Raw genomic sequence first — 24,647 nt, forward strand, 5'->3', positions numbered from 1 at the left:
GAAGAAAGTGTATGGAAAAACAGTGCAAATTGTTTGCTTAGCAGCATTTGCTTTTAGAGCACGTCCAGAAGTGTTAAAAATATGCTTCAGATGACAGGAGTGATTCATGACTAGACAGCTGCTGAGAGAGACATCACTGACAGGAGAGAGAGGGGGAGAGCATGGGAGAGAGAGGGAGAGAGATTTGGCATGCAAATTACTTGGAGAAAAAGAAATTAAATACTATTTCTTCAGAGCTTTAGAAATTAGGAATTATTTTAATGACTTTTGAATTGAAGTTGCATTTCCTGGAGCTGTTGGAATTTCAGTGCCCCTCAGATCTGCCCCACAGGCCACAGCTGTTATCCAGCTGATTCCATGACTGCCTGTCATCACTTTCTGGGTAGGAAAAGGTAATATCCTTTTGCCCATTTGGCATTTTGCAATATTAAGAGACTGACTGCTGCCTTTCCTGGCAAGTCCTAACTTCATAAATAATGCAATTTGGACACTGGTATCCATCTTCAGTAAAAAAATTGAATAGAATTGGATGGAAGCAAGTCCCTGCTCAACAAGTAGAAGGGATAATTTCTACTCTCTGCATCCATAGGACAAATCCAGAAAGTGATTGATTGAAATCCAAATCCAAAAGCAATGACTAAATAATTTAACAATTGAATTTGAACTTTGATATTCTAGTGATATAGAGCATTCCCCACCTAAAAAATATCCTGGCAGAAGTTCCCAGCCCTGGTCTGTACCTGCAGTCCCACTGCTTTTCCCTATCCATTTAACATGGATCTGGTAGCACAGCCCTCAGCCCCTGGGCACAGGACTTTACTGTGGCAGCAGACCAACAAAGAGCAATCTTCATTGATTTTCTGCTTTGATATTGCTAATTTCATATATGTTTATTGTGATACATGTGATATATGTTTACAGTGAAGGCCCAAACTTAAATGTTGGGTATTTGTCAAAACTAGTCAGCCTTAATCTTGGCCTTTTCACAGCTCCACATATGCATGCCTTCTGAATGATTTAATGTTTATGATTGTTCTGTTGGCTTTTTTTCCCCTGAAATACTATGTCTTACTTTTTGTACGTGGGAATACGTGAATATGTGGAGGGCATTTATTCTGAAGTGGAAGTAAACGACAGTAAAATCAGCTAGAACTCTCTGCACCTAAATTATACAAATTTTCAACCACTTCTAAAATCAGCATGTTAAACATTCATATATTTGCATTGGAAAAGCTAAGCTGATTTTAGAAAACCAAAATGATTAAATCATAGGCAATTTGTGCTGACCACCTCCCTTTTAGAAAGGGCTTTTTTTCACATTCTTTGTTTCACCAGAATACAGATTATCTATTTGAAATACATGAACTGAATGGACTTCCCATTGAGGTTAGTGTATTCTAGCATTGTAATAAAGGTTATGAAAAGATGTCCGAGCACCAGCTGGCCTTCCTTTGATCCTCTCCATTCTTGTGATGATACATTTTCACACTTAAGATGATTCCCTTCTACCTCAAAGGCTGAGAGCTGCTTTGGTCCTTACAAATATTAACTGCATCACAATGACCTATCTTTCTGGTTCCAGTCATCTGTTTAATATAGAGTGGAAGGTCAGAACTACATTAAAAGGGTCTGAAAGGCTTTATTTCAGTATACTGCCCCATGCAGAGCTTCACAAAAAGCTGGCAGACTTGTAGTTCATGCATGCACGCTCCTCAGCACTGCATTGTGTGCTGCTGTTAATGGGCTTTTGTAACCTTCCAGGAAAAATTCCCTCACCAAGTGAACAAAACTGTTGTCAGATCTGAACACACATGCGAATATCAACTACAAAAAAGAAGAAAAAATTATATGTAAACAGTAGGGGTGCTGTCTTCAGAAGAAAAAAAGGATGTCTGAGTCACTGGCTTGTGTCTTCACTAGGCTGTGTTTTAAAGGTAGTTTTAATCTATTTTCTAGGATGGAGATTTAATAGCAGAGGTGGAAACCAACTGTTTAGAGAAGGCAAATTCAATAATAGATGTCAGTAAGGATTAATGAATAAGGCTATGGACCAGAAAGCACAAGTCTGTGTGTACCAATACAAAGAAATCTATTTGCAGCACAGTGGAGCACAGGTCACTGAAGTCATTAGCATACTGAATTACCAAATAGCTGCATCGGAGGCACTTCAGTTGTCCGTAGAACACATTTCCCAAGCTATCACATTTTTCCCTTTGAATATGTCTATAAAGCTCATGTTTATTTGCTTTCTATTAAGTCTTCTTCTGAAGCAGGACCATCAACATGTCTTGCCATGTTAATCTCACATACTACTCCTCAAACAAGCCCTTGAGCTAAAGAAAGCTAAAAATTCAAAATCCCAGCACACACTCCAAAACATGGAGCCTGGTGAATTTATAAAGTTCTGCAGCTCTGTTCACCTATATGCCTCAACACTTCTCCTTCCTGAGCTTGCATACGTTAACCTCTGGGCTGGATTATGAGGGGTGGGCAAGGGGCATGAAGTGAGCAGCAAGAATTGAATGCAGCTGTCCACGTATGAATGGAGCTACCCACAGTGGGGAGGACAATGCAAGGAAAGAAAAAAGTGGATTCCAGAAGCAAATGGCCTATGGGGCCAGTTCCACTTGCTTCACACTGATTTTGTCTTAAATTTGGCTTGCTCTTGTATATGCCACTTTTGGGAATACTTCATGTGTAGCAATTCCTTCCCTGTAAAGTTATCACCAGGAGTTTAAGTGTATTTGAATTTGCTGAAGAAGCCATGGAAACAAAGCACAAGTGCTCTGTTCTAAAGCCCAACCTCTGAATTTGAGAAACATCCAGTAGACCAGGTTTAAAAAGTGTGAGAGAATGCAGATGAGGTGTTACACCACAAAAACACTCTGTGCTCAATGGCAACAGGTAATAAACAAGCAGTAAGTCCTGCCTAGTAAATTTCTTCTTCTTCCTTACACAACCTTTTCAGTTCTAAGTAAACTAGAAAACAAGTCTCAAGCAGAGGATTTTTTTTTTTTTGAAAGGGGAGTTATTTGAACTTAGATGTCATTATATGATATCTTCTTTTCCTATGTATACACAGTAAACACCCTCACATAAAAATGGCAGGTTATGTTTTGTACAGATTTAATGCTCTTTAATCAAAATAAATAAAAAAGCCAGTCAAAATAAATCAAAATAACCACAGTAATGCCTTCCGAAGTCAAAACACTAATTTGATTTTTTAAATATTGCTCAGGAGTCAAATGACAGGTATGTCTGCCCTGAACAAACACAAACAAAGCCCTGAGTGGTCGCCTGCACCTTCTGTAAAAAAAGTGAGTCTGGTTTGCAAGACCAAGAGCAGCTCTGAGCTGCAGGATAATTATTGCAAGAAATAACAATTAGTAGTCTTCCAATTTTACTAGGCCAGGTTGATTAACATCCTCTTCCCAAAAATATTTATTTATTTATTTTAATATCATACCATTTACATCAACTGGAATGGCAGCAGTGCACTGTCCAAAGGACCAATGCTATCCATGCCCTCAGCACCCTGGCTGTGGTATCTGTGAGCAGTAGCTATGCATGGTGTCTGCTGCTTGTGGAATATCCCTGGCTCAGCACTGGTGTCACAGTTTCCACCTGCTCCTCAAAGCCTCAGGGGTCCCTGCTCCTCTCCAGCTCTGCCAGGTTTAGGGCATCATTAGGACTGCCAAACCTTATTTGCTGTTCCCACTCAAACATCCTCTTCATTAGAGGCTGGCATAGGTAATTATTAGGATACAGCAAAGATCCTCTTTCAAGGTCATTTTCTGCTGATGTCTCCCTGACAAAAGCTCAGGCAATACTAATTTGACATGACAGACTGTATCTGATTTTGGAAACACAACAGCAAAATACATTTTCTTGCAGTCGGGCAGTGATATTCTCACTGCAGAGTGGCTGCTGGGATGGGGCTTCTCAATCCAAAATTTTTACTCCTTACATAAAAATTCATTCTCTTCCATCTGACTCCATCCACCTACTAATCTTTTGAATTTTCTCTCTTTCTCAGCTTTTCTTTCAAGCCAGCTAGAAACAACAGTTCTTAGTGCTCTTTCCCAGGGCTGTAACTCCTCCTTTTTTCTGGTTCCAGCTGCACAAACTAGAAGGAACAGTTTCCTCCTACCAGTGTTTGCTCCACTTCCCTCTCAAAGCTGCCACATTGCAAGGTGGTGTTTTAACAAACCCTCCAAACTGCAGATAGCACCCCAGGCTGGTGGCAGCTTTGAGACCTGTCATGTTTCTGGTGTGAAACAACTCTCACAGAAATGCTGCCAAGCAAGGGGAATAATCCTTAATGCAACAGAGCTGCCCTCATGGCATAAAGCACCGGTACTAATCCATGATCTGATGTAATCTATGCGTTTAGAGTATCTCAAGCTGCCACTATCCCTTTATGACAGTCTTACACATTTCTCCAAACCTCCAACACACTATTAGAGGAGCACAAAGGTTGCAACATGGTTTGATTTAAACTTACCCTATAGTGACTCCTCAAAAATGCAATAGAGAAAGCAAAATCACTGTGGAATCAGAGACAACTGAAAAGTTAGGAGGTTTAAATTGCAGATGTATTCTTTCCAAGCAACAAAATCCTTGTGGCAACAGAGTCAAATTTTTATTTTCTCTTGGGATAAGTAAATTTAAAAATAGTTTCTAACAAGAGGAAACCTACAGAGCTGGTGAGTGGCACATACCCACATTTTGCCTCAGGCAGCAGTGCAAGGAAAGCAGAGTGAGAGTGAGCACGAGCACACGTGGTCAGAACTGTAACACCTGGACTGTAGAATTCACATGGGCAATTCCCACAGGGAACTGCAGTGTTCCAAAGCAAACAATGTAAAAGGCAAAGAATGAGGGGAGAGCTCAGGGTTCACCTGTAGAACGTGTTCCCTGCTTAATCTATGTGGGACTGTGCTCAGCCAGACTATGGGCTATTTTTAACACACACACCCTGCAAAAACTTTGTTGTTTTGATTTCACTGGCTGGAAAAATAGTGGTTTTAAGTTTTCTAGTACATGTGCACTACAAGAAAAGAAAGATGAAAAAAAAAATCCTAACTTGCTCTCCAGTGCAGCTCATTTTTTTTAAACTGGTCTCAAGGTAGTAAAAAAGTTTTTTTCAACATTAAATGACTATTGAGAGAAATGTGTATCTTTTGAGACTGCAGACACTGCAATGGGCTGCCCCTTTTGTTTGAAGGTGTGCTGTACTCTGGCCAGAAACACCCTCTCATTTGAACTCAGGTTGAAAGCAGTCAGGAAGGTGCAGGGACCAAGTAAAGGAAGCCAGGAAGTGAAGCCCCAAACTGTAGTGTATGGTGGTTAACACAACAAGAGATGTAACAACTAGTTTTGAATTCTTGGATGGAAAAACACCTTCAAAAGATAGAAGAATACTGTATTTTCCAAACTTTAAATTTCCACAGAATGTAAAAAAAGTATCTGTAGCAAGCAGTTTGAAATGCAGCAACTATTCAAAGCACCAAAGCAGAAAAAGGCCTTTCTAAGCAATGTTTCTATCCTGTGACAGTCTATTTATTCCATTAATCAGCCAATGTCTTATACTCATTCAAGGGCAAGACAACTTACTGGTGTATTGATTGCATTTATTTTATAGTGCAGCTCTTCTTGTGATGGCACCCTCTTTAGCATTGCAAAGATACCTGGAATAGATGGAACTACTGAAAATCCTTAGAAAGACAAAATACACCAAGCAGTATAAAACAATTTCTCTTTATTCACAACTTGATCTTCGCCTTCATTTTACAAATAATCTGCTGTGCAAAACAGTTTATAAAATACTAAAAAAAAAAGCTTTTATTGTAAAAAAATAAAGTTTCTAGATATACAGTTACTTTGCACTATCACAAATATTGCCCAGTATTTAACATTTAAATTCAATGTCACAATACTCAGGTCCTGTAACCCCATAACCCTACTGGTAAGAGAGCCACTACTGAAACTCAGGTTCACTAGGGGTTGGTTAAGCATTTTCCTCCTGTCATATCTACACCATCACACAGCTCTGATGACCCATGCTTGGAGCTGTACCCATATCATGAACTTAGACACTGGCCATCCTTTCGTCAATTTTTAGGTAAAAAAATTCCAAGTTAAATGGTAAATTTAGTTGGTGGCAAATTTTAGTAAATCATGGCTACACAGTGCAGTCACAGAACAACAAAGGTCCCCAACAGTGCATTTAAACTTTGCTGAGAAGCAGCGTAAATAAAGGCAGCCTACATGTGGTTCTGGGACTGAGCACTCCGATTCCTGTCAGTGTCCAAGCCACCTGGCCTAAAAACTCTCTGTGCTGCAGTGCAACTGCAGCCACATGAACCACCTCTGAGACGTTTTGGGACAGTCAGCTGAGCCCTCATTGCTCCAACTCACTTTCATTTTGCAGGGTTTTCATGGCCAAGCCCCAGAGGGTCATGCTGGAGAAGAAGGGGCCCTCGTTGCTCTTGTAGGCGGCAGAGGAGGTGCGGCTGCCCAGGGGCTCGGCCTCCAGGCCGGGCACGGAGGGGCGGACCAGGGCCATGCCCTCGGCCTGCAGGGGCTGCTCTGCCGCAGGCACATCCACCTCGGGGTAAGCGTACGCTGGGGGCGCCGCGGGGGCCGGCTGGGCCTGGCCCTTCAGCGCTTTGCCAGAATCCACGGCGAGTTTCTCTGCGTTTGCCGAGTCGTGGTGCTGGATCATGGATCGCAGCTTACAGTACGAATCCGCGGAACTGTCGAATTCAGGGGAGCTTCCAGCGGGATGAATGGGAAATTTAACAGACACTGGTAACAGTGTGACAGACATCTCCGGGCCAAAGGAGTCGGAGCTCTGGGACTTGTCCGGGTCGGGCGTTTGCATCCCCTGGCCGAGCTCCTCGAGGGCCCTGCAGTGCACCTTGCTGTGCCGCCGCAGCACGGCCGAGCGCGTGAAGCACTTGTTGCACGTCTCGCACGTGTAGGGCTTCTCGCCCGTGTGCGTCCGCACGTGCCGCCGCAGGTCACCAGAGCCTGCAAAACATTTCCCTGCAAGGGACCAGGACAGGGTCACACACCGCCCTCAACACAAGTGAGTACACACGCTTCAGTCTCGGGATTTCCGCTGCTCAGAGCGACCCCGAGATACCTACAAGTCCCTTCTCCAGCCCGGCAGGCGAAGAAGGAGTCAGGATTCTTCTGTTCTGGCTCTCAAGGTTTTTTATTTCTTATCTATAACATTCTTTCTCTGGCCTGCTGAGGTCTGTTCACCACCCTTGGAGGCAGTGTTGCCTTTTATACTAAAAACTAGGTATACATCATTTACAATAATTTCCCAATACCTATCACCTATGTTAGAAAATTTGTCTCTACCCTAAACCAATCCAAAAGTGCCACAATCACAGCAGAAGATGGAGGCCAAGAAGAAGAAGGAGAAAGACTGGGCATGCCCAGATTCTTCCATCTTGCCTCCTGAACCCCCATTCTAAAAACCCCAACATTCTACATTTTCACCCTGTGATAAATTTGCTATCGTGCTACTCAAACTTTCATGGCTTGCAGATCCTCATATAAGGTTGGTAATTTTTTCCATGGGTCAAAATCAAAGGCACAGGTGGTCTTGGGCTCTGTGCCAAGGTCTCCGAGCCCCCTGGCAGGGTCTCGAGTCCTCCAAGGCAGTCAGGGGAATTTCCTGGGCTCTGACATTTTAATTACAAAAGCTATCAAGCAATAAAGTATTGTATATCCCATCACTTATCTAGAACAGGTTCAAACAAGTTCCATCTATTTTTACAATTCCATTAACTTGTTTCTTCTTCTTGATCTGATTTTCTAACTTGTGTTTCCCAATGAATGGGTTTCGTTTTTGTCTCCAGAGACAGGAATATCCATTAGTACTTGAAAACTGTGAGTGCTCTCAGTTTGTCTCAATCTTAACAGAGAAAAAAATAAATTAAACTATCAATTTAATTTGTCTGTCTGGAAAAACAGTATGCTGATAAGCTTCTAAATATATTCATCAAGTGAGAGCTGCATCATAGAAAGAAATGGTTTGTTCACTACCAAGGAACTACTCTCAAACTGCTGACAAAGTTAGCTTTTTTGTTCACTTCAGGCTAACATAATGCAGCAGTCCTTTTTTACATTCTGGCCAGAGAATGTGTGAGAACTATAATTTTTTATTGCTGTAAATATTAGAACACAGAAAAATATTCAACTGTTGGTCTATCTTCAAAGCTACAGACTCAAATAAGCTCAATCACCATATTGCTAAGAAAAGAGTCTGAGGCTGAACCAAGGCAAAGTGTAGGAAAACAAGCAAAAAAAGAGATAATTAATTTCTAGAACTGCCACAAGATCGAGACACCTCACATTCTTTAAAATAGTAAAAGTAAGCTTGTAATTTTTTATCTCATTTATTTTGCAAGGACCATCTAAAATGAATCATTTTAAATGACTGCCCAATACAACTGCAATCTCAATTTTCAGCAGCATACTTTTTATTTTGCTGCACAGATTTCTCTTCAGAACCATTTAACAGACACTGGTATTAAACAGTTATGATAAGATTAAAAATTATTGGAGTAATACATCTGGATGTTTTGCATAGTGTGAATGATTTCTTAATGCTTCACCAGATCCTCTTTGCACAAATAAAAAATATTCAGAAGACCACTACAAGACAAAATGAAAACAAGCCTGTTTAATAGCAGCAACACAACTGTTTTTACTTTTGTATCCTGTGTATCTATTTCCTCATTCTGATGCAAGGCTTCCTGACAGTATTGATTTTTCTTGTGCCTTAAGACAGTGCAAATAAAACATACTGCAGCTGGATTTGAACATAGGAAGCTACCCTCCTGTGAAGCTGGTTCCTCAGAACATGAATGAAATTCTGTCAAAATAACACATAATGGCAAAAAAACACCAACAAACTGTGCAGGATGCCAAGTAACCTATGAGATCAAGATGTACCTGATCAAAAGACATTTTCAGGTCTCTTGGCAGTATGGCCTATCTAACAGATTTTGAAAATGAGTGTTATGAAATATTGATCATGTTTTGATTTTATTCCAGAGGCTGAAGCAAAGTAGCACAAGGTTGTTATTATCAAACTCTATGGGTGAATGGAGTTAAAATCAAATGGTATGCAACTGGAAAAATAAGACTCCATCAATAGCCAAATGATATCAAACTTAACTTCCCATCAAAAGGACTATTCTGAAAAGAAATCCATTTTTGAAGCAGCTACTCTGAGCAGCTCTGTAGCAAACACATTGGCAAACAAACACAATGTTGATTCCTCTTACTTTCATAATTCCTTTCTCTAATTTTCAACTGAAATTCTCTTTTAAACTTACAATAAAGGAGTTTATTACACCAAATGAAAGACTATGAAACATGCAAGAGAAAATTTTGTGACTGACTTTCACAACATGGTATTTCAACTTAAAATAGTTTTGATTAATTGTTACTCTGCTGACAAAGGAACTTTTACTCATCATTTGGAAAGCAAAGACACAACTAAGCAATGCACAGTGAACCTTACCACAAGCTGAACAGCTGTATGGTCTCTCTCCAGTGTGCCTTATCCTGTGCTTCACCAATTTTCTTTGCATATTAAATGACTTCCCACATTCATCACAGGTGAATACTTTATCTGCTGTATGGGTCTTTTTGTGCTCCTTTAAATTACTGAAGTTACTGAAACCTAGAAAAATATGACAGACTGAGATTAAAATGACTCCTCACTTTTCAGTCAAAAAGCCTGAGACAGAAGCTTTGGTTCTTACACACCTCTGCCACAGATATCACACAGGTGAGGTTTTTCTCCAGAATGAATAATTATATGACGCTGAACATCACCAGAAGCAGCAAATCTGCAACACAAGACAGAAACCCAATCAGTGTCTTTATAAAGCCCTTACTTCCCTAAACTATCATATGGAAATTGGCTTGAATGAATGCCTGATGTTCTGAACAAGGACTACAACCTAAAATACAGATAAACTGATGCAATTAAGAAAACATTTTTAAACTGACAGTGCCCAATTAAATTTATGCAAGGAAAAAACCTCCAAACATTTTTACCATTAATGTTACTAATTCATTCTGTATTTTGTGCTATTCCTGCATTAGTGTATTTTCTGTCACCTGTTAGCTAGCAGAATCATTTAATGCTTTGCTTAAATTTGCCAAATTTCCCATACTTCAGAATTTCATAAAACGTAAAAAAAGAAAGTATCACCAAATAATGACAAAAATGTGAGGGAAAGGTACAAACCCACATGATTTATTGTGACTCACACCATTCAAAATACACAAAACAATATACAACACAATACATATAACACAACAAAATACACTCCATGCTATTCTTACCTACATACCAATACACAAAAAATTTAGACCACAAGCTCTGGTGACACTGATTATCTTACAACAAGTCAATTGCAAACATTTATGTATTTTAATCCCACCAGCACATGTTTAAACCAGCATCTTCTAAACAGAACTGAGCAGCATGCTGCCTTAGCACTTGGCTTGTAGTTTATCATGAAGATCAGCAGAAAACATGAAGAAATTCTTTCATGTTAACTTTACTAAGATGAACAATTCTACTCACCTTTTGCCACAGATTTCACAAATGTATGGCTTCTCACCAGAATGTCGACGTAAATGTGTCTGGAGATTACCTGCCTGAAGTGAGAGAAATTTAAACATTTAAATATTTAAATTCAGCTTGCCTGTTGCTGTATACAGATACAAAAAATAATGATGGGAACTACGAGACTGGCTTTTTATTCCTACTTCTAAGGCAGTGAAGACTACAAAGCATGTATGAACTCAAGCATCCTTATCTAGTAAAGACAGACTACCATGTACTTCAAATTGTTTACGTATGCAATTATCCATTGACAAGAAGAGAAATAGGGAAAAAAATAAAAACAAGAAGCCTGAAACCAAATGCTAAGAGAAAAGAAATACCTATAATTGAAAGCAGATCCAATTATAAATGAAGATTACAGTATCTAGAATGCAGTGAAAAAGAAAACTTACTAACTTACTAGCAATATGGTTCATGTCAGTCTCACTTTCCCTGTCCTACAAATAAAATATTGTTACACAAGGATATCTGAATTCACCTACCAGGTGGTTAAAAAGAAAAGAATAGGGTGAGCATTTCTATCCATAAAATACTCAGATGTTCCAAACCTGAAATTATTTACTCATACCTAAATAAAACAGAATAGGAAGTACAGAAAAGAACAAATGGGACTACTGCTAACCATTTTATTACATATCTTTCCTCTCTCAATTATCTAAAAATCAGCCTAGTTGCTAGTCTAGCCAGCCAGCCAGACAATGACTAGGTAAAATCTTATTGAGTCCAACTTTTTTTGAAATGTTTTAAAGCCACTAGTCCTTGTCAATGGCTACTCCACTGAGTCCAGCTCTCAAAGCACACCACACAACTTGTAGAAGATATGCAGATGTTCCATACGTGGATGGTGCACACTTCCACAGTCAGTGTTTAAACCTTTCTGATTGATTAATTGCCTGGTTTTTATTTATCTAAGGAAACATCAAGTCCTTTACATTGGGAAAGAAAATATGGGATGCAAAGATTATCATGTCCTCATCAGTCACAGTAAGATAACAAAAATTAGACCCAGACAAACTCCTTCTGACTCATTTAGACAATAATTACCTGTTATGATCTATCACTGTAATCAGACTGTATAATATCCCAGAACTCAAGTACTACAAGCACACACACACACACACACACACACAGAGGGCAGTATTGAATGGATCAGTGTGGGAACCCTGAGCTTTCTTTAATCCCTGTACACTTTTTCAAACAGTGTGACTGAACAACTGTTTTCTAAGGCCAAACTTTCTAATACTGAAATCTACTCAAAGAGAGGCATTAGGTACTTATTTCTGGGGAAGAAGAAGATGAATCATGGAATAATTTTTGCTTTTCAAAGACAAGGGATTTTATATCACAGTGCATTTAAGAAAAACATACAGAAAAAAAGCACCTTTACTTCTATCCATGTCACAAACAAACCCTATCATGGGCATTTGAAAGTTATTCAAGATAAAGACAAAGGGTGAATTTGAAGTGCAACAACAATTTCCCACAAAGGCATATAAAGTAAGAATAAAAATATTTTACAGAAAGCAGCAAGTAGATCCATTTCTTTATTACAAGCATATGTCCTTTCCTCCTAATGAGGGCAAAGTTTGTTACTATCTGTGCTAAGACAAAAAATGGTAAAAACATCAATAGCTTGTATTCTTTCTTAAGCTTTAAAGCTGGCACACAACCTTGGTTAAAGCATCACATGCCATCCCAATGGAAAAAAATCTAAGGGGTTTCTGCTTGCATTTCAGGGAAAGAAAAAAGATGTTCAGAAGAATCCTTGAAATGGTTGCATAGACTTCCTCCTAAATTTGGACCAGACTTAGTCCTTTTGTAAATGGCAAGCTTTCAAAGTGAAGCACCTTATGGAGGTGGGCCCCCAAAAGAATCTCTGCAGGAGGAGGTGAAACACAATATCCTGGATCACCTGCCAGAGAGGGCTCACATCACAACAAGCTGTGTACAAGCAATAAGGGAAGATGAAGGCTTGGAAGTAAAATAGGAATGTTTTCCTCAAAAATCAAAGACTTTTAAGGCTGTTTGTTCCCAACTATGAGTTCCCACATCAATTTCCCCTACTTTCATTTTCTGCTCCACACTCCAACACACAGCCCATCAGCTACATTCAGCAGGGGCAGACATCCCACCAGGCCCAACAGCTGCACTGTCTCACAGGCACAGAACATGAAGGCTTAAATAAGAAAAGTGTTTCTATTTCTGTGCCTGCAGACAGAGGAGATAAAGGACAAGATCAGAGACGGTATTTTAAGCAAAAAGTAGATAGTAATTATCCTTGCATCTTACTTTCTGGTGAGTGGAATCTTATTTGCAGGACTCAAAAGCAAGTAGCTCAGACCCCTCTATGAGCAGAGAAAGAGCTGCAGCCCAGAGGCTGAGTGCTCTGGCTCTGTGTAGGGATTGACATGTATCTGCCTGCCCCTTCAGGCCACCCAGGTCACAGGGAGGGAAGGGAAGCTGTGTGGGAGGGTTTAATTAAAAGGCAGAAATTTCCAGCTTTGTCAGGGGTTTTGTTTGTTTCTGTAATTAAAGAGGAGCAAAGCACACTGCATGAGGAGTCTGTCATGTCTGTCAAACACTGTGTGACACTTCCCACCTCTTCCCCCACTGTAGTAGTACAAAATACCACTCTATTTGCCAAAAGTACTTTTAATGGAATTAGAAATATCCATGTTTTTCTTTTAATAGCTGGAAGTTCAGCCATCAAAATGAATGAAAATGCTGGTCTTTGCCTAAAAAAAATCATGCCCAGTTTTGCTGAAAATTGCGCAATAAGCATGATGAAACAGTATTGTTCACTGGATGTAGTCTTGTATTCATTCAACGAGGTGTAGGACACAAAGGCATCAGATTCCTGGGTCAAACAAGGGCCATGGTGGGCTGGGAAACTGAAGCAAGAGCAGCACAACCAGTGGTGGGTGGGTAGGCTAAAAGCACACAGCTCTAATTCTTAAACCATCACCCATAAGAAATGCCAAGGCTATTCAACCATAATTATGTAATCTTAGTATAAAAATATGCACCTGTTTATTGTCTGCTGTTCTTACATGTGCACCTCTCAACCACAAAATCAGAAAGGAAATAGACATTTTGGAAATGTGAGACAACTAGGGACCAACCTTGTAGAAATACAAATTAATTGTTGCACCCAGAATAGGAAACAAACACTGGAGGGCAAATAAAGCAGCTAAAGCTTAGGCCCTGTATGTAAGTATGGAATTTCACAAGAAGTTTTTTTTTAAATCATAGCTGAGCTTTGTCACTTCCAACAGGTAGTGGTTTGTTTCTCACTGAAAGAAACTGAGCCCACGTATATGGATACAAATTCTTTTTATCTGACTCAAATCTACTTAATCATTTATGCCATTTAGGAAGATGAAACTGTATTGTGAATACAACATTACATAAAACTTGAATCTGCACTTTTTTCAGACACTAAAAATGCTATTCACAACATACCTTTAAGCATAAAGCAAAAGAACAGTTTGGAAATTAATGTTCTTCGTATTTCAAATATGGCTGTGGCTCTGTATACTTAAACATTCATTTGAATGTAAAATATATAACACATCTACTGAGAGCAGACAAAATCAAAGACATCTAAAACATTCAACATGGTTTTTTCATATAAGACATTTTAATAATTTATCCCTAGAGTGAATTGTCTCTTTGAACAAAAAAAAATCTAATCTTAAACCCAAGACTTTTAGAATCAACACAGAGATGCATTTCAAGTGTAAGTACCATAATATATAAAATATTCCCACCTGTGAGAAGTGTTTCCCACAAATGTTACATTCAAAAGGTTTCTCACCTAAAAGAAGAAACATAGTAATAATTCTAATAGTTGCAGTGGAACAGAAATGTTTAAAATTCTAATTCTAGTAGTTGCAGTAGAACAGAAATGTTTAAAACTGGTACACTTCCTTTTAAAACATGTAATGTATGAGTAAAAAATATCCCCAAAAGGATACTTACCCATCTATTTAAGGGGAAATTCAAGAGGGAAATACAGCTTTTACCCCTGAGTTTGTAAGGCAGACTTGCTCAGAATTTATCTTTCAAAACAAGTAGAAGAGTTTTGATATGAATGGGTGCAGGTTTTAATATTTTAAAAATACTTTTGATTCTAAATGAAAGGAGTATCATAACACCAGGAAAAACAGAATAGAAGACAAGGCCCAGCAACAACAGTGATGGGAAGGGCACTTGTTTTTTCACTTGCACAGAGACACATTCTTAAAAAGAAGGAGGAATAAAGGGAAGCTAATTTGGAAGAATTGTGTTTCCTGGTTTTAATGTCTACCATATATCTCTGCTCAGCACATAGCCATTCAGTTCCAGAAAATATATATATTTGCCTTCAAATTCTCATCCTATATAGAAGTACCTGAAGATTACCCAAGTATTTTGCTCCAAAATTCTGCATTTATACATGTAAAACTGTTATCATTGAATCTCTAAAAACAGATTAGCAACTTTAGTAAAAACTGATGCGGCCCACTTTAGCTCTCCAAAATAACTTGACTCTCAATCTAGAATGTGACTGTACAACACTTCAATTCTCTCATTGTTAATTTAAGACAAATATGTTTTTGTAAAAACTTTTTCTCCTGCATAGTATTTCATACAGGTGTTTTTTAATTCCCCCTGCTTAGTTCCTGGTTTCCTAGTTTTTACACTGTTGATAAAATTTTAGAATTCATCTTTTAGAATTTTAAAACCAAAAATGATGCTCAAATTCCATTCATTCAATGGCAGTCACACTTATCATCATCTTTCATGAGTCTAACTGCACATTTAAAGGACATTTGTGCAGGGCACATGTGCAGGGCAACAAAACCAGTGTAAATCCATATGATTTTGAAAACAGAATATTTCCAAAGGGAAAAAAGTGCATTTCATCTTGATCATGATTAAAAAATCTTTACAAAGACTTTTATTTACTTATTTAACTTTAATTTTCCAGACTTTACAGAACACCTCTTGGCTTCTCTTCCATTAAGTATTCTTTACATCAATATTTTTCCTCCATTCTTGGAAATGTTACAAGCAACATCTAACACATACAGGTGTGGGAATTCCATTTCCCTTTCCTCCTGCCAAATACAGATGAAGTTCTTCCAACGCATTTTACGATCAAGGACTCAATGCAATTCTCTTTAGATTTAAAACACAGAGTAAACACACAGTTATGTTGCTTCACAGATTGCAACCTTGCAGTTAGTCTGACAGCTTGAGGCTTTACCTACTTTGTCCGCTTAATGAAGAATGGAAATCTTGCAGTTTTATTAAAGCTTTCTTTCAATTAAAGATAAAAATTATGAAACCAGTAAATCAACTATAAAGTCACTCAACTCTGAAGAGCCCTGAGGCTTGATTTCATTACGATTTTAAACTTGCAAAATACTAAAAATTCTGAAGCTGACAACACAAATGTAAATGAAACCAACAGGGAGCCAGATCTGTAGCAACTGGGAAGGATTCTGAAAGCCATAAAAGCGTCAAGATAATATGAAATGGAGGATAAAAAAACAATAGCAAGCAATTTTTGCAGAAATTACCTATACAAAAAAGAAGTCACTGGAGACCAAAAGAATAGTATCTGAACAAGAATCCACTCTGAAATGACTCGAGGGAGAGGGGAGGAAGTGGAGGCTCAAATTTCTCCAAACAATTATTGTAGGCTGCATGCAGCCTCATTCTAACTGTACTGATGTACAAAGAATTAGAGGTTTCCTCCCCACAAGATAAAAATAAAACAAACAGGGGTTTTTAGAAAAAGAAACATCAAATTACTTTTTGGACAACAATTTTGCACTTGCATAGAACTCCAAACCACTGGGCTTATCAAGTAACCTATTGCTCAGAGGCAATTAGCCTCACTGGACCTGAGGGTGTATTAGTAAGAGTGCAGCTAATAAACTGAAGATTCTTCTTCTCTGCCTGTCACTGGTAAGACCATATCTGGAGCCTTAAGAAAAGAAGGCACACAGGAAATCTTACTGCTGGCTACAGGCTTGGGAGGGCAGATGCAAGCAGGTTGTTCCTGGTATACAGTCTTAGGAAAAGAGGCAACAGATGCAAGTTTGACCATGACAAATTCCAATTAGATACATGAAAATAATATTTTACCCCATGAGGGCGGTCAGACACTGGGAGTGATTGTCTGGAGAGGTTGTGGAAACTGTCTCTGGAGATGTCCAAAATGTTCACTAAACAAGGTCATGAGGAAAACAATCCGATCTAATTTGATGTGCCTTGAGCAGGAACCTGGAGCAGATTACCTCAGGAGACCCAAGGCAATCTAAATTAGTCTATGATTCTACAACTGTCAATAAATTCCAAACCAAAAACCTCATCTGAGAACACCAGGATTGCATCCTTCTTGTTCAACATCCTGCAAGAAGACAAAGTACACAATAGTGGGATACATGGCTGGATCAACAGCAATAGAGAAAAACTGGGGAAAAGTAGTAACTAAATACAATTTAGACAGTGCTTAATGCAGGGACTTTACTTTTAACCTTCAGCTGCCATGTGCTTTCTACCTTCTGTTTCATCCCTTCTTGTTCAACATTCTGCAAGAAGAGGTGAAGATAAAGTACACAACAGTGATCAGAGCAGTGTTGTGTCAGCTCCAGAGAAGAAAGGCATGGAGGCAGAAGTGGTGCTCCTGATGAGATCACAAAGGTGAGGAGCTGTACTCACTAAGGCAAGGAATGCTGGAAGTTGCTTAAGCAAAACTCAGAATGAAAAGGCTGAAGATCAACAATGTATTGTATTACATGGCAGTGCTACTCTGCTCCTGCTGCATTCCATCCTGCCAAGAGTTCTTTCCATGGGCCCAAGTTTGTTTTGGGTTGCTCTTTTGAGATGTTGCCTGAAAATACATAAAATACCCCAACAAAACCACTGGATGTTTCTGGACAGGTATGGTCTATATAAAAGAGATAGACTTGCTTCCTTTTTTTCAGACAAGACAATATAATAAAAAAGAACAAATTATAACATTCAGTCAAAATCAACCAAAGTCAGTGCAGTAAGCTCTGTTCAGAGATTCCTTTAAATGTCCATGATAATAATGCAAATAAAACAGTCAGACATGCCAGCACAATGACTGTTGAACACAGTTTGGCTGCCTTCACATAGAAAGCTCATCAGTGCACCCATGCTAACCTGTAAATTCTTTAGTAGTTCCTAGTGTTCGGGGGCAGAGAATTTCACACGTGCTTTTTCTTGACAACCAGACCACCACAGCACTTGTGTTGAAAGAATTGTCATTTTTGGGTTAAAAAAAGGTTTGCCACTGTGACATGTCCATATCAGCTTCCTCCATCTCTTCAGAAAGCTGTACTGGGAGGGCTTTCAGTGAGCTCTGTAAGACTTAAATGCCTGCTAACCCTTCTGCTTAGCTCTAGAAAATTAATGTTTTTAAATAAAATTGATAGCTAGAAATCTGCTATCCTTTTTGAAGTGGCAGATGCATAGAAATGGCTTTTAGCATACACTTATATTACTTAACTACCAGTGTACCTAACAGTAACAACACAGATGTGCCCTGTACCTTCTGCTACAGGTCTTTCCAATATCAACATCCTACTCACCATCTACTGCAATTTCCCAAACACTTTTTTTGCACTAGTTGGGTATTTTTAAAAAAGAATTAACATGAATAATAGGCAAATAACAGGGAGTAATTCCCAAAAATAAGAAGGAAGCAAAGGCATTTCTAGTCATATCCTTTCTTCAGTTTTTCCATCCTTTGATGTGCTTGGTATTTGTTAAACTTAGGCTCTTACACTTTTGTCATCTTAGCACATCCATAGAAGAATGCTAATGCTTTATTAACTAGCATTCAAGTCTGAAATTTTTGAAAACTACTGGAAGAAGATGGTGTGAGAAAAGCAGCTGAGAATTCCTGAATGCTGGGGTCTCTCTAGCATAAACTAACACGTTACTGCAGTTAGCTGGGACTTTTCTAGATGCTCTTGTCTTCTATCTGATCATCTGTTTTTCTGAAAATCTAGGATATTAAAATAGACCTGATGATACCAGGTCAAACCAGATAAGATTCAAAAAAATACAAGGTAAAAAGAGGATCTGAGTAACAGACATATGCAACTCTTCCATAGGAGAACAAATTTTAGAAAAAGTCTTAGCAACATGAACATATAGAAGCAGTTAAAGCTAACAATTGAAAACTTCAGGAAGTTAATGCAAAATGTTCATATTTTCAGGTTCTGGGAAGATTTTTCCATTAATAAAATAGAAGAAGAAACTTTTAATTCTAAGGATCAGTTGACAAAATAAATTAATGTCTGCTAACAGAGTTTCATATTTAGTGTCAAAGTACCAATACATGATCATTTCAAAATGATGTTTATTTGACAGGATTGAGAGAGATGCATTTGTATATTTAATACAGGGAAAAAGAAAAACAAAAACTATTCAACAGCTTAACCAGGAGTAATACCATCTCAAGGAGTTTGAATCAATGGTGTTACCTGCCTAGCCAAGGTAATTTTTAAAAACTCTTCTCAAGAAGCATATCTAATAAAAGGACATGGTCATTAAATTGAACAGACAAATTAAATAATTTGCAGTTAAACTAAGGCTTGTTTTCACTAGAATAAAAAGATACTTAGAAATAAATCTATGTTAGGTTTAAAAATATTACCTGTGAGTTTTTAAAACAAAGTACATTAATTCAAAATTCCCATTTACTCTGCAGCCTGCAAGAGCCTTATTCTGTAGGTAAACACAATTAAAGTTGTTATAAGGCATATTTATACAGTTTAAGAAAAAATTACTACCAAGCCCCAATTACTTGCATCTTACAATGAATATATGACCAGAGAGAACAGACATATTCTAGTACACTTATAGTACGATTTATTTGTTTGCACCTTTTGTTGTCATCTGGCTCAAACATCTGGGCCACCTGACAAACTGACTAGAAATGACTCATCTAAATGCAGGACAAAAACAAAATTTTCATTGAAATTTCATTTTCATCAAATTCACACGATGTTCTTTGAAAAAGCACCCAAAGCCTCAAATACATAGAAATCTTTTCTACAACTCCCAGCAAAACTCGGTATTACAGTTCTTTATTTCTGTAAGAGTATCCATTAAAAAAAAAACAAAAACAAAACAACAAAATAAAACCACAGCCTTTTGAAAGTAGACCCTTAACCAGCACCTCTGAATCAAGAGACATTGCAAGATATTCTGTGTAACTGAAATATCTGGTCTGCAGACCAAGTAACTGATAACTGTACCTGTATGAGACCTTTTATGTAGCTCCAAATTGCTTGGATGTTTGAAAGCCTTCCCACATAACTCACAAGTATATTGTTTCTGTGACTGAAGAGTCTGTGATTGTCCTTCTTGTTCCAAAGGACCTTGAGGTCTTTCCATTTCAACAGTCTGTTCAAAATTCTCTGAATTCATTAAATCTTCAGCTTCTTTTTCATCAGTAACTCTAACATCTGTTGTGTCTGTGGCACTTTCATTTACAGGTTCAATTACTTCTGTTATTCTACTGTCATCTCTTTGGGGCTGCTCAGGGGGCTGCTCTGCTGATTTCTGAGATCTTAGGAAATTTAACTTTTTGAGGTGCACTGCTTTTTTCAGCCGCATCTGTCTGGTGGGCTGCACAACCGTGCTCTCTGCATTTTGGTCTGGAGCAGCTTCATTTGCAGACTGAACCAGGAAGTTTGATGGTAAATGCTCAGAGGTTTCCAGAATACACTCAGAGTGATTGACAGTGCAAGAATTACTCTGCACTGTGTTTATTTCCGTGGATGTGCTGTAAGAAAAGGCTGGTTCTGCTCCTCTCTCGTGATCAGAGCAAGCGTTTTGTTTGTAGAACTGTTTGCTGTAGAAGTTGCGCAGTTTATAGTAATAATTTGGTTGTTTAAATGGCAGCTCTGTGCAGCTGCCATCTAAGGAATCCTGTGGTGGTTTGTGTCCATCACCTGATGGGGTGTGCAGATTCACAGACTGTGAGTTCTGCTCAGCCAAGCCTTTGTTAGTCTGTCTGTCAGCTGAGCACTCAGGCAATAGGTTTGTCCCATAGGCATCCCCAGCACAGCTGGTATCTGCACCCAGAGTGTTCTGCAGTGAAAACACACTGTTGCATGGCATGCTGGCTGCCTGCTCCACAGCTGTGGAAGACTTTAGAAAGGTGTGGCAAATGTTCAGCACATTTTGCACTTGGAGGCACTGTGCAATGTCCAGCATAGCTTGTACATTGTCCTGACTAAGGTCCAGGTGGGAGGTGTACATGAAGTCCAGGATCTGGCCTATGCCACCTACGTTTTTGATGTCCAAATGAAACACATCATTCTTCTGGCCTGAAGAATTCTGGAAAAGGGTCCTGATAAAATAAGGCAAATATTCAAATACAAGCACAAATAATTCGCAAACACTACAATAAGAAAAACATACATAAATCTCAAATAGGCTGCTTGGTATGAAACAAGTTTGTACTCTAAAGATTACTCTGTTTTTGGTGATGAATTCCTCAAAACTGCTCAATGATTTGTCTTATATATTAGTCCTACATTAGTGAACTTGAAGTATAAATCAAAGTAAATGATCCTTTATCTAACTTGAATTCTGTATTTTTTAATGTCTTCACGTAACACCCTGTACTTATGGTTTCTTATCCACTGTTCATCACATATGAGGTGCAGTGGTGTATTTATGGACATCTGCAGAACTGGTTGACTCAGAATGGTTTTTCTCCTTTCATCGTGGGAGATTAAAAAGGATATAAATTTTCTAGCAAAATGGAGAAGACAGATCTCAAAGTCAGCTAAACTCTTCTCCTCTGGCAACTGAGTTTGTCCACTGAACTCCATCAGTAAGCCTATCAAAGGTCTTACCACTAGTTCTTTCTCCACAAATTCACAAGAGGATGGCAATATTAAACAAGAAGATGGCATTATTTTCAATTTATTTTCTCCTATCAAAAAAGATACTTTTGCTGGTACTGGATAAGAACCAAGTAAAAGAATAATGAAGAGTACAAGTACATAATCCTAAAACAGCAGTAAAACCAATACCTGCTGCATTGTCACTGAATCCTTAAAATGAATAAATTCACAAAAGTTCTTACTATTTGATGGAAAGTATTCTCAGCATCAGAGATGTAGTTCTTCACATGCACAAGCAGTCCTAGATTAAGTGGGCTCATACTCTCTCTCAGTAAAAAACTCTGGACCCATGAAAATCCTGATACTCTCACAGTAAACAATGACATATAAATGGGGTCAGGTCGCTCTTATGTAGTTACTTTCCTACACTAAAAAATGCCCCAAACTTAATGGTTCCCCTTTGTGGGCTAAATCTCAGATTTGGGTTTGGTTAAAGGAGGGCATGATATCAATGAGCTCTAAATCTTAACAAAATGTGAATCTACACTGAAACTTCAGAAATGCAGGGGATACTCTGAAGCCAGTGCCCACATCCAAATTCCTTCATAAATCTAGACCATCCTATCTAAATTAAAACCAGAACTATAATGAACAGATCTGTGTTGAGAGCTTAAATTAATTAGTCACTTATATCCTATTGAATTTTAATAGGAGCTGAGCTGTTAGCTCTTTTTAACTACTTTAAAAATTTGGTCTTTGAGCATAATTGCACTTCAGCAGCAGCACAGCACTAGAGGAGAAAAAGGAACCTTTCATCTTTCTTCTCTGGTCATAAAATAAAGTAGGTTTCTTACAAATGAATTAGGAGTCAAGCTTTAGAGATGTTTCAAAGAACAAGGTCTAAAACCTGCCAGATCTAACAGCTTACTCATAACTAATATAAAACACTAAGCTGGGAGAGCCAGCACCCTCCAAAATTTGGAGGCACAATTGAGGGCAGTACAGAAGAGTAAGAAAGCAGTGATGTGGTGCAATGGGCCACCTGTAAAACACAGTTGTTGTCTCTGAGAATCTGAGTAAGCAGAGATTCACCAATAACCTATATTGGCACATTTTATTTTGAATATGACTGATCAAACAAGTCCCATTATTTGGAAATGGATAATGTTTTATCAATTCTATCCATTATTTGGCTCTGTTCATATACTCTACTATGTTCCTTGTAAGCAGTTATCTTTTTCTGGAGAAATACTGAATGCAGGTCCATGCCAGAATCTATTATACGAAGCACTATAAGCAAGTAAATCAAGAAGAGCATACTGTGAATACCTGACACAATTTTATCTCTGGACAAACAATTTCCCCTTTTTCCTTATACTCCCAAGAGTTCCTGCGACCAACAGAAAAAAACACCCTTCTCAGAGAAAACCTCAGCCAACAGCATTTAGCTAACTTTTTAAAGAGAACAATTTTCTATCACATACCTGAAATATTGACTGAAAGCAGCCAACACATTCTTGTGTGCTTTGAAGCAGACACCCTTGACCACCAGCATGCAGTCACAGAGAAGCCCCTGGATGCGCTGTTCGTGTAGCTGCTGCAGAAGATGACAGCTATGGCTAGCAACAGTGTCCATGCTAGAAAACCACCTAAATTACCTATAATGAAATAAAATCCTAAGGTGAATATTAAATTGCAAAATTAATTTAAAATATTAAGGACATTTTTAACAATTTATTTTAGCTTTCAAAGGAAGCAGACTTCAGTTTAGACCAGCAATTTGATCACTAATGACATTTTTCTGGCTGGAGTCACAGCATTGCTCACCAACAGATACACAGCCATACACATTTGAAATACTGACTTTAACAGAGATTTGCTTACCACAAAGAGCCTCTGCAAAAATCTAATGGTGCTGCCAATAAACTGGACTCCATAACCACAAAAAATGCACCCTAATTTAGACAACTCCCACAATAATTAGATTCTAATGCAAAAGACACATTGCATGTACAAAATCAGTAGCATTTGTAGAGGAAAACCTCGGTTTCTTCAGCCTCTAAACTCCAAAGGGAGAATATAGTACTAGTATTATTTCAGGCATTTGTTGCTGTTCCAGCTACATACATTTCCACCATGGATCTGATTAATTAGACACATTGGCATAGTAGTGTTTTTAATACAATGTAATAACTAAATGAAAAAATCCCCTCTTAACAGGTTGAAAAGACAAGTTGCATTCCAACACAACACATGTATATTGCATTCTATATTTCCTTTTATTTTTTTTCCCTAATAAGGATGTAATGCTTCCCCTGTGCACTTGTAAACATAACAACTCCAACTATAAGGGCAATCAGAATTTCTAGTCTTTTAACTATGAATGACGGAGAAAAACCTTCCTATTCTAATGAATGAATTAGGAAAACCACCTTCTGTTAAGCATGACCAGATAGTGATCAACCCATTCTCAAATCTCATGAACGAAAAGGGTTTCACATAAATTTATCCTGTTTTACTCTGCGATTCCCTGTTTCTGGTATTACATGGGCGGGATGGGGGGTGGTATTTTATTGTGCTTTTTCTCTCTTAATGCTTAGCATGTTTTGACCAGGCTTTAAAATAAAGAAAGCACATCAATTTGCTTTCCCCGGGAACATCTCCCACCACGGCACCCTGCAATTACTTTGATAGCGAAGCGCCTCTCATCCATGAGGTGCGTGTCTCCCCGCGGGGCCGGCGGGCACGGGGAGCCGCTCCCGAGCGGGAACCCCCGGCACAGCCGCTATGTATGGCCAAGCTCGGCTCAGCCTCGCCCAGGTGAGCCCAGGCTGGAGGTGCTGCACGGAGGCTTTGCCTCACTGCGGGCCGGCTCTGGCCGGGGCCGGGGCTGCGGCGGGAGGAGCCGCCGGACACACAGCCCCGGGAGGGGGAGAACGCGGCGCGGCCCGGCACGGGTGCGACAGCGGCTTAGGGGCAGGAGCCGAGCCAGCCCTGCCCAGCCCAGCGCTTACCGGCTCCGACCACCTCCCAGCTCCATCCCCGCCATCGGCCGCTTCCGCCGTCGCTCCCTCCCCTTCCCGTTCCCC

General features: G+C 39.0%; 1 protein-coding gene across 2 annotated transcripts; it reads right to left on the reverse strand.

The window, feature by feature from the left end:
• Positions 1-5,789: 5,789 nt before the first annotated feature.
• On the reverse strand, positions 5,790-24,629 carry ZBTB49 (zinc finger and BTB domain containing 49). Of its 2 annotated transcripts, none has more exons than XM_064711786.1 (8): positions 24,573-24,629; positions 23,043-23,216; positions 19,957-21,056; positions 14,440-14,486; positions 10,628-10,701; positions 9,799-9,881; positions 9,551-9,712; positions 5,790-7,050 (listed from the first exon to the last, which is right to left on the reverse strand). In XM_064711786.1, exons 2-8 carry the CDS (start codon positions 23,192-23,194, stop codon positions 6,404-6,406), a joined length of 2,265 nt encoding a protein of 754 aa, XP_064567856.1. In that variant the 5' UTR covers positions 23,195-23,216; positions 24,573-24,629; the 3' UTR covers positions 5,790-6,403. The 2 variants fall into 2 exon arrangements, with proteins under 2 accessions (XP_064567856.1, XP_064567857.1); XM_064711787.1 differs by lacking the exon at positions 24,573-24,629 and adding an exon at positions 24,245-24,505.
• Between the last annotated feature and the right edge of the window lie 18 nt (positions 24,630-24,647).

Source organism: Zonotrichia leucophrys, chromosome 4, assembly GCF_028769735.1.
Source record: "Zonotrichia leucophrys gambelii isolate GWCS_2022_RI chromosome 4, RI_Zleu_2.0, whole genome shotgun sequence".
NCBI classification, from domain to species: domain Eukaryota; kingdom Metazoa; phylum Chordata; class Aves; order Passeriformes; family Passerellidae; genus Zonotrichia; species Zonotrichia leucophrys.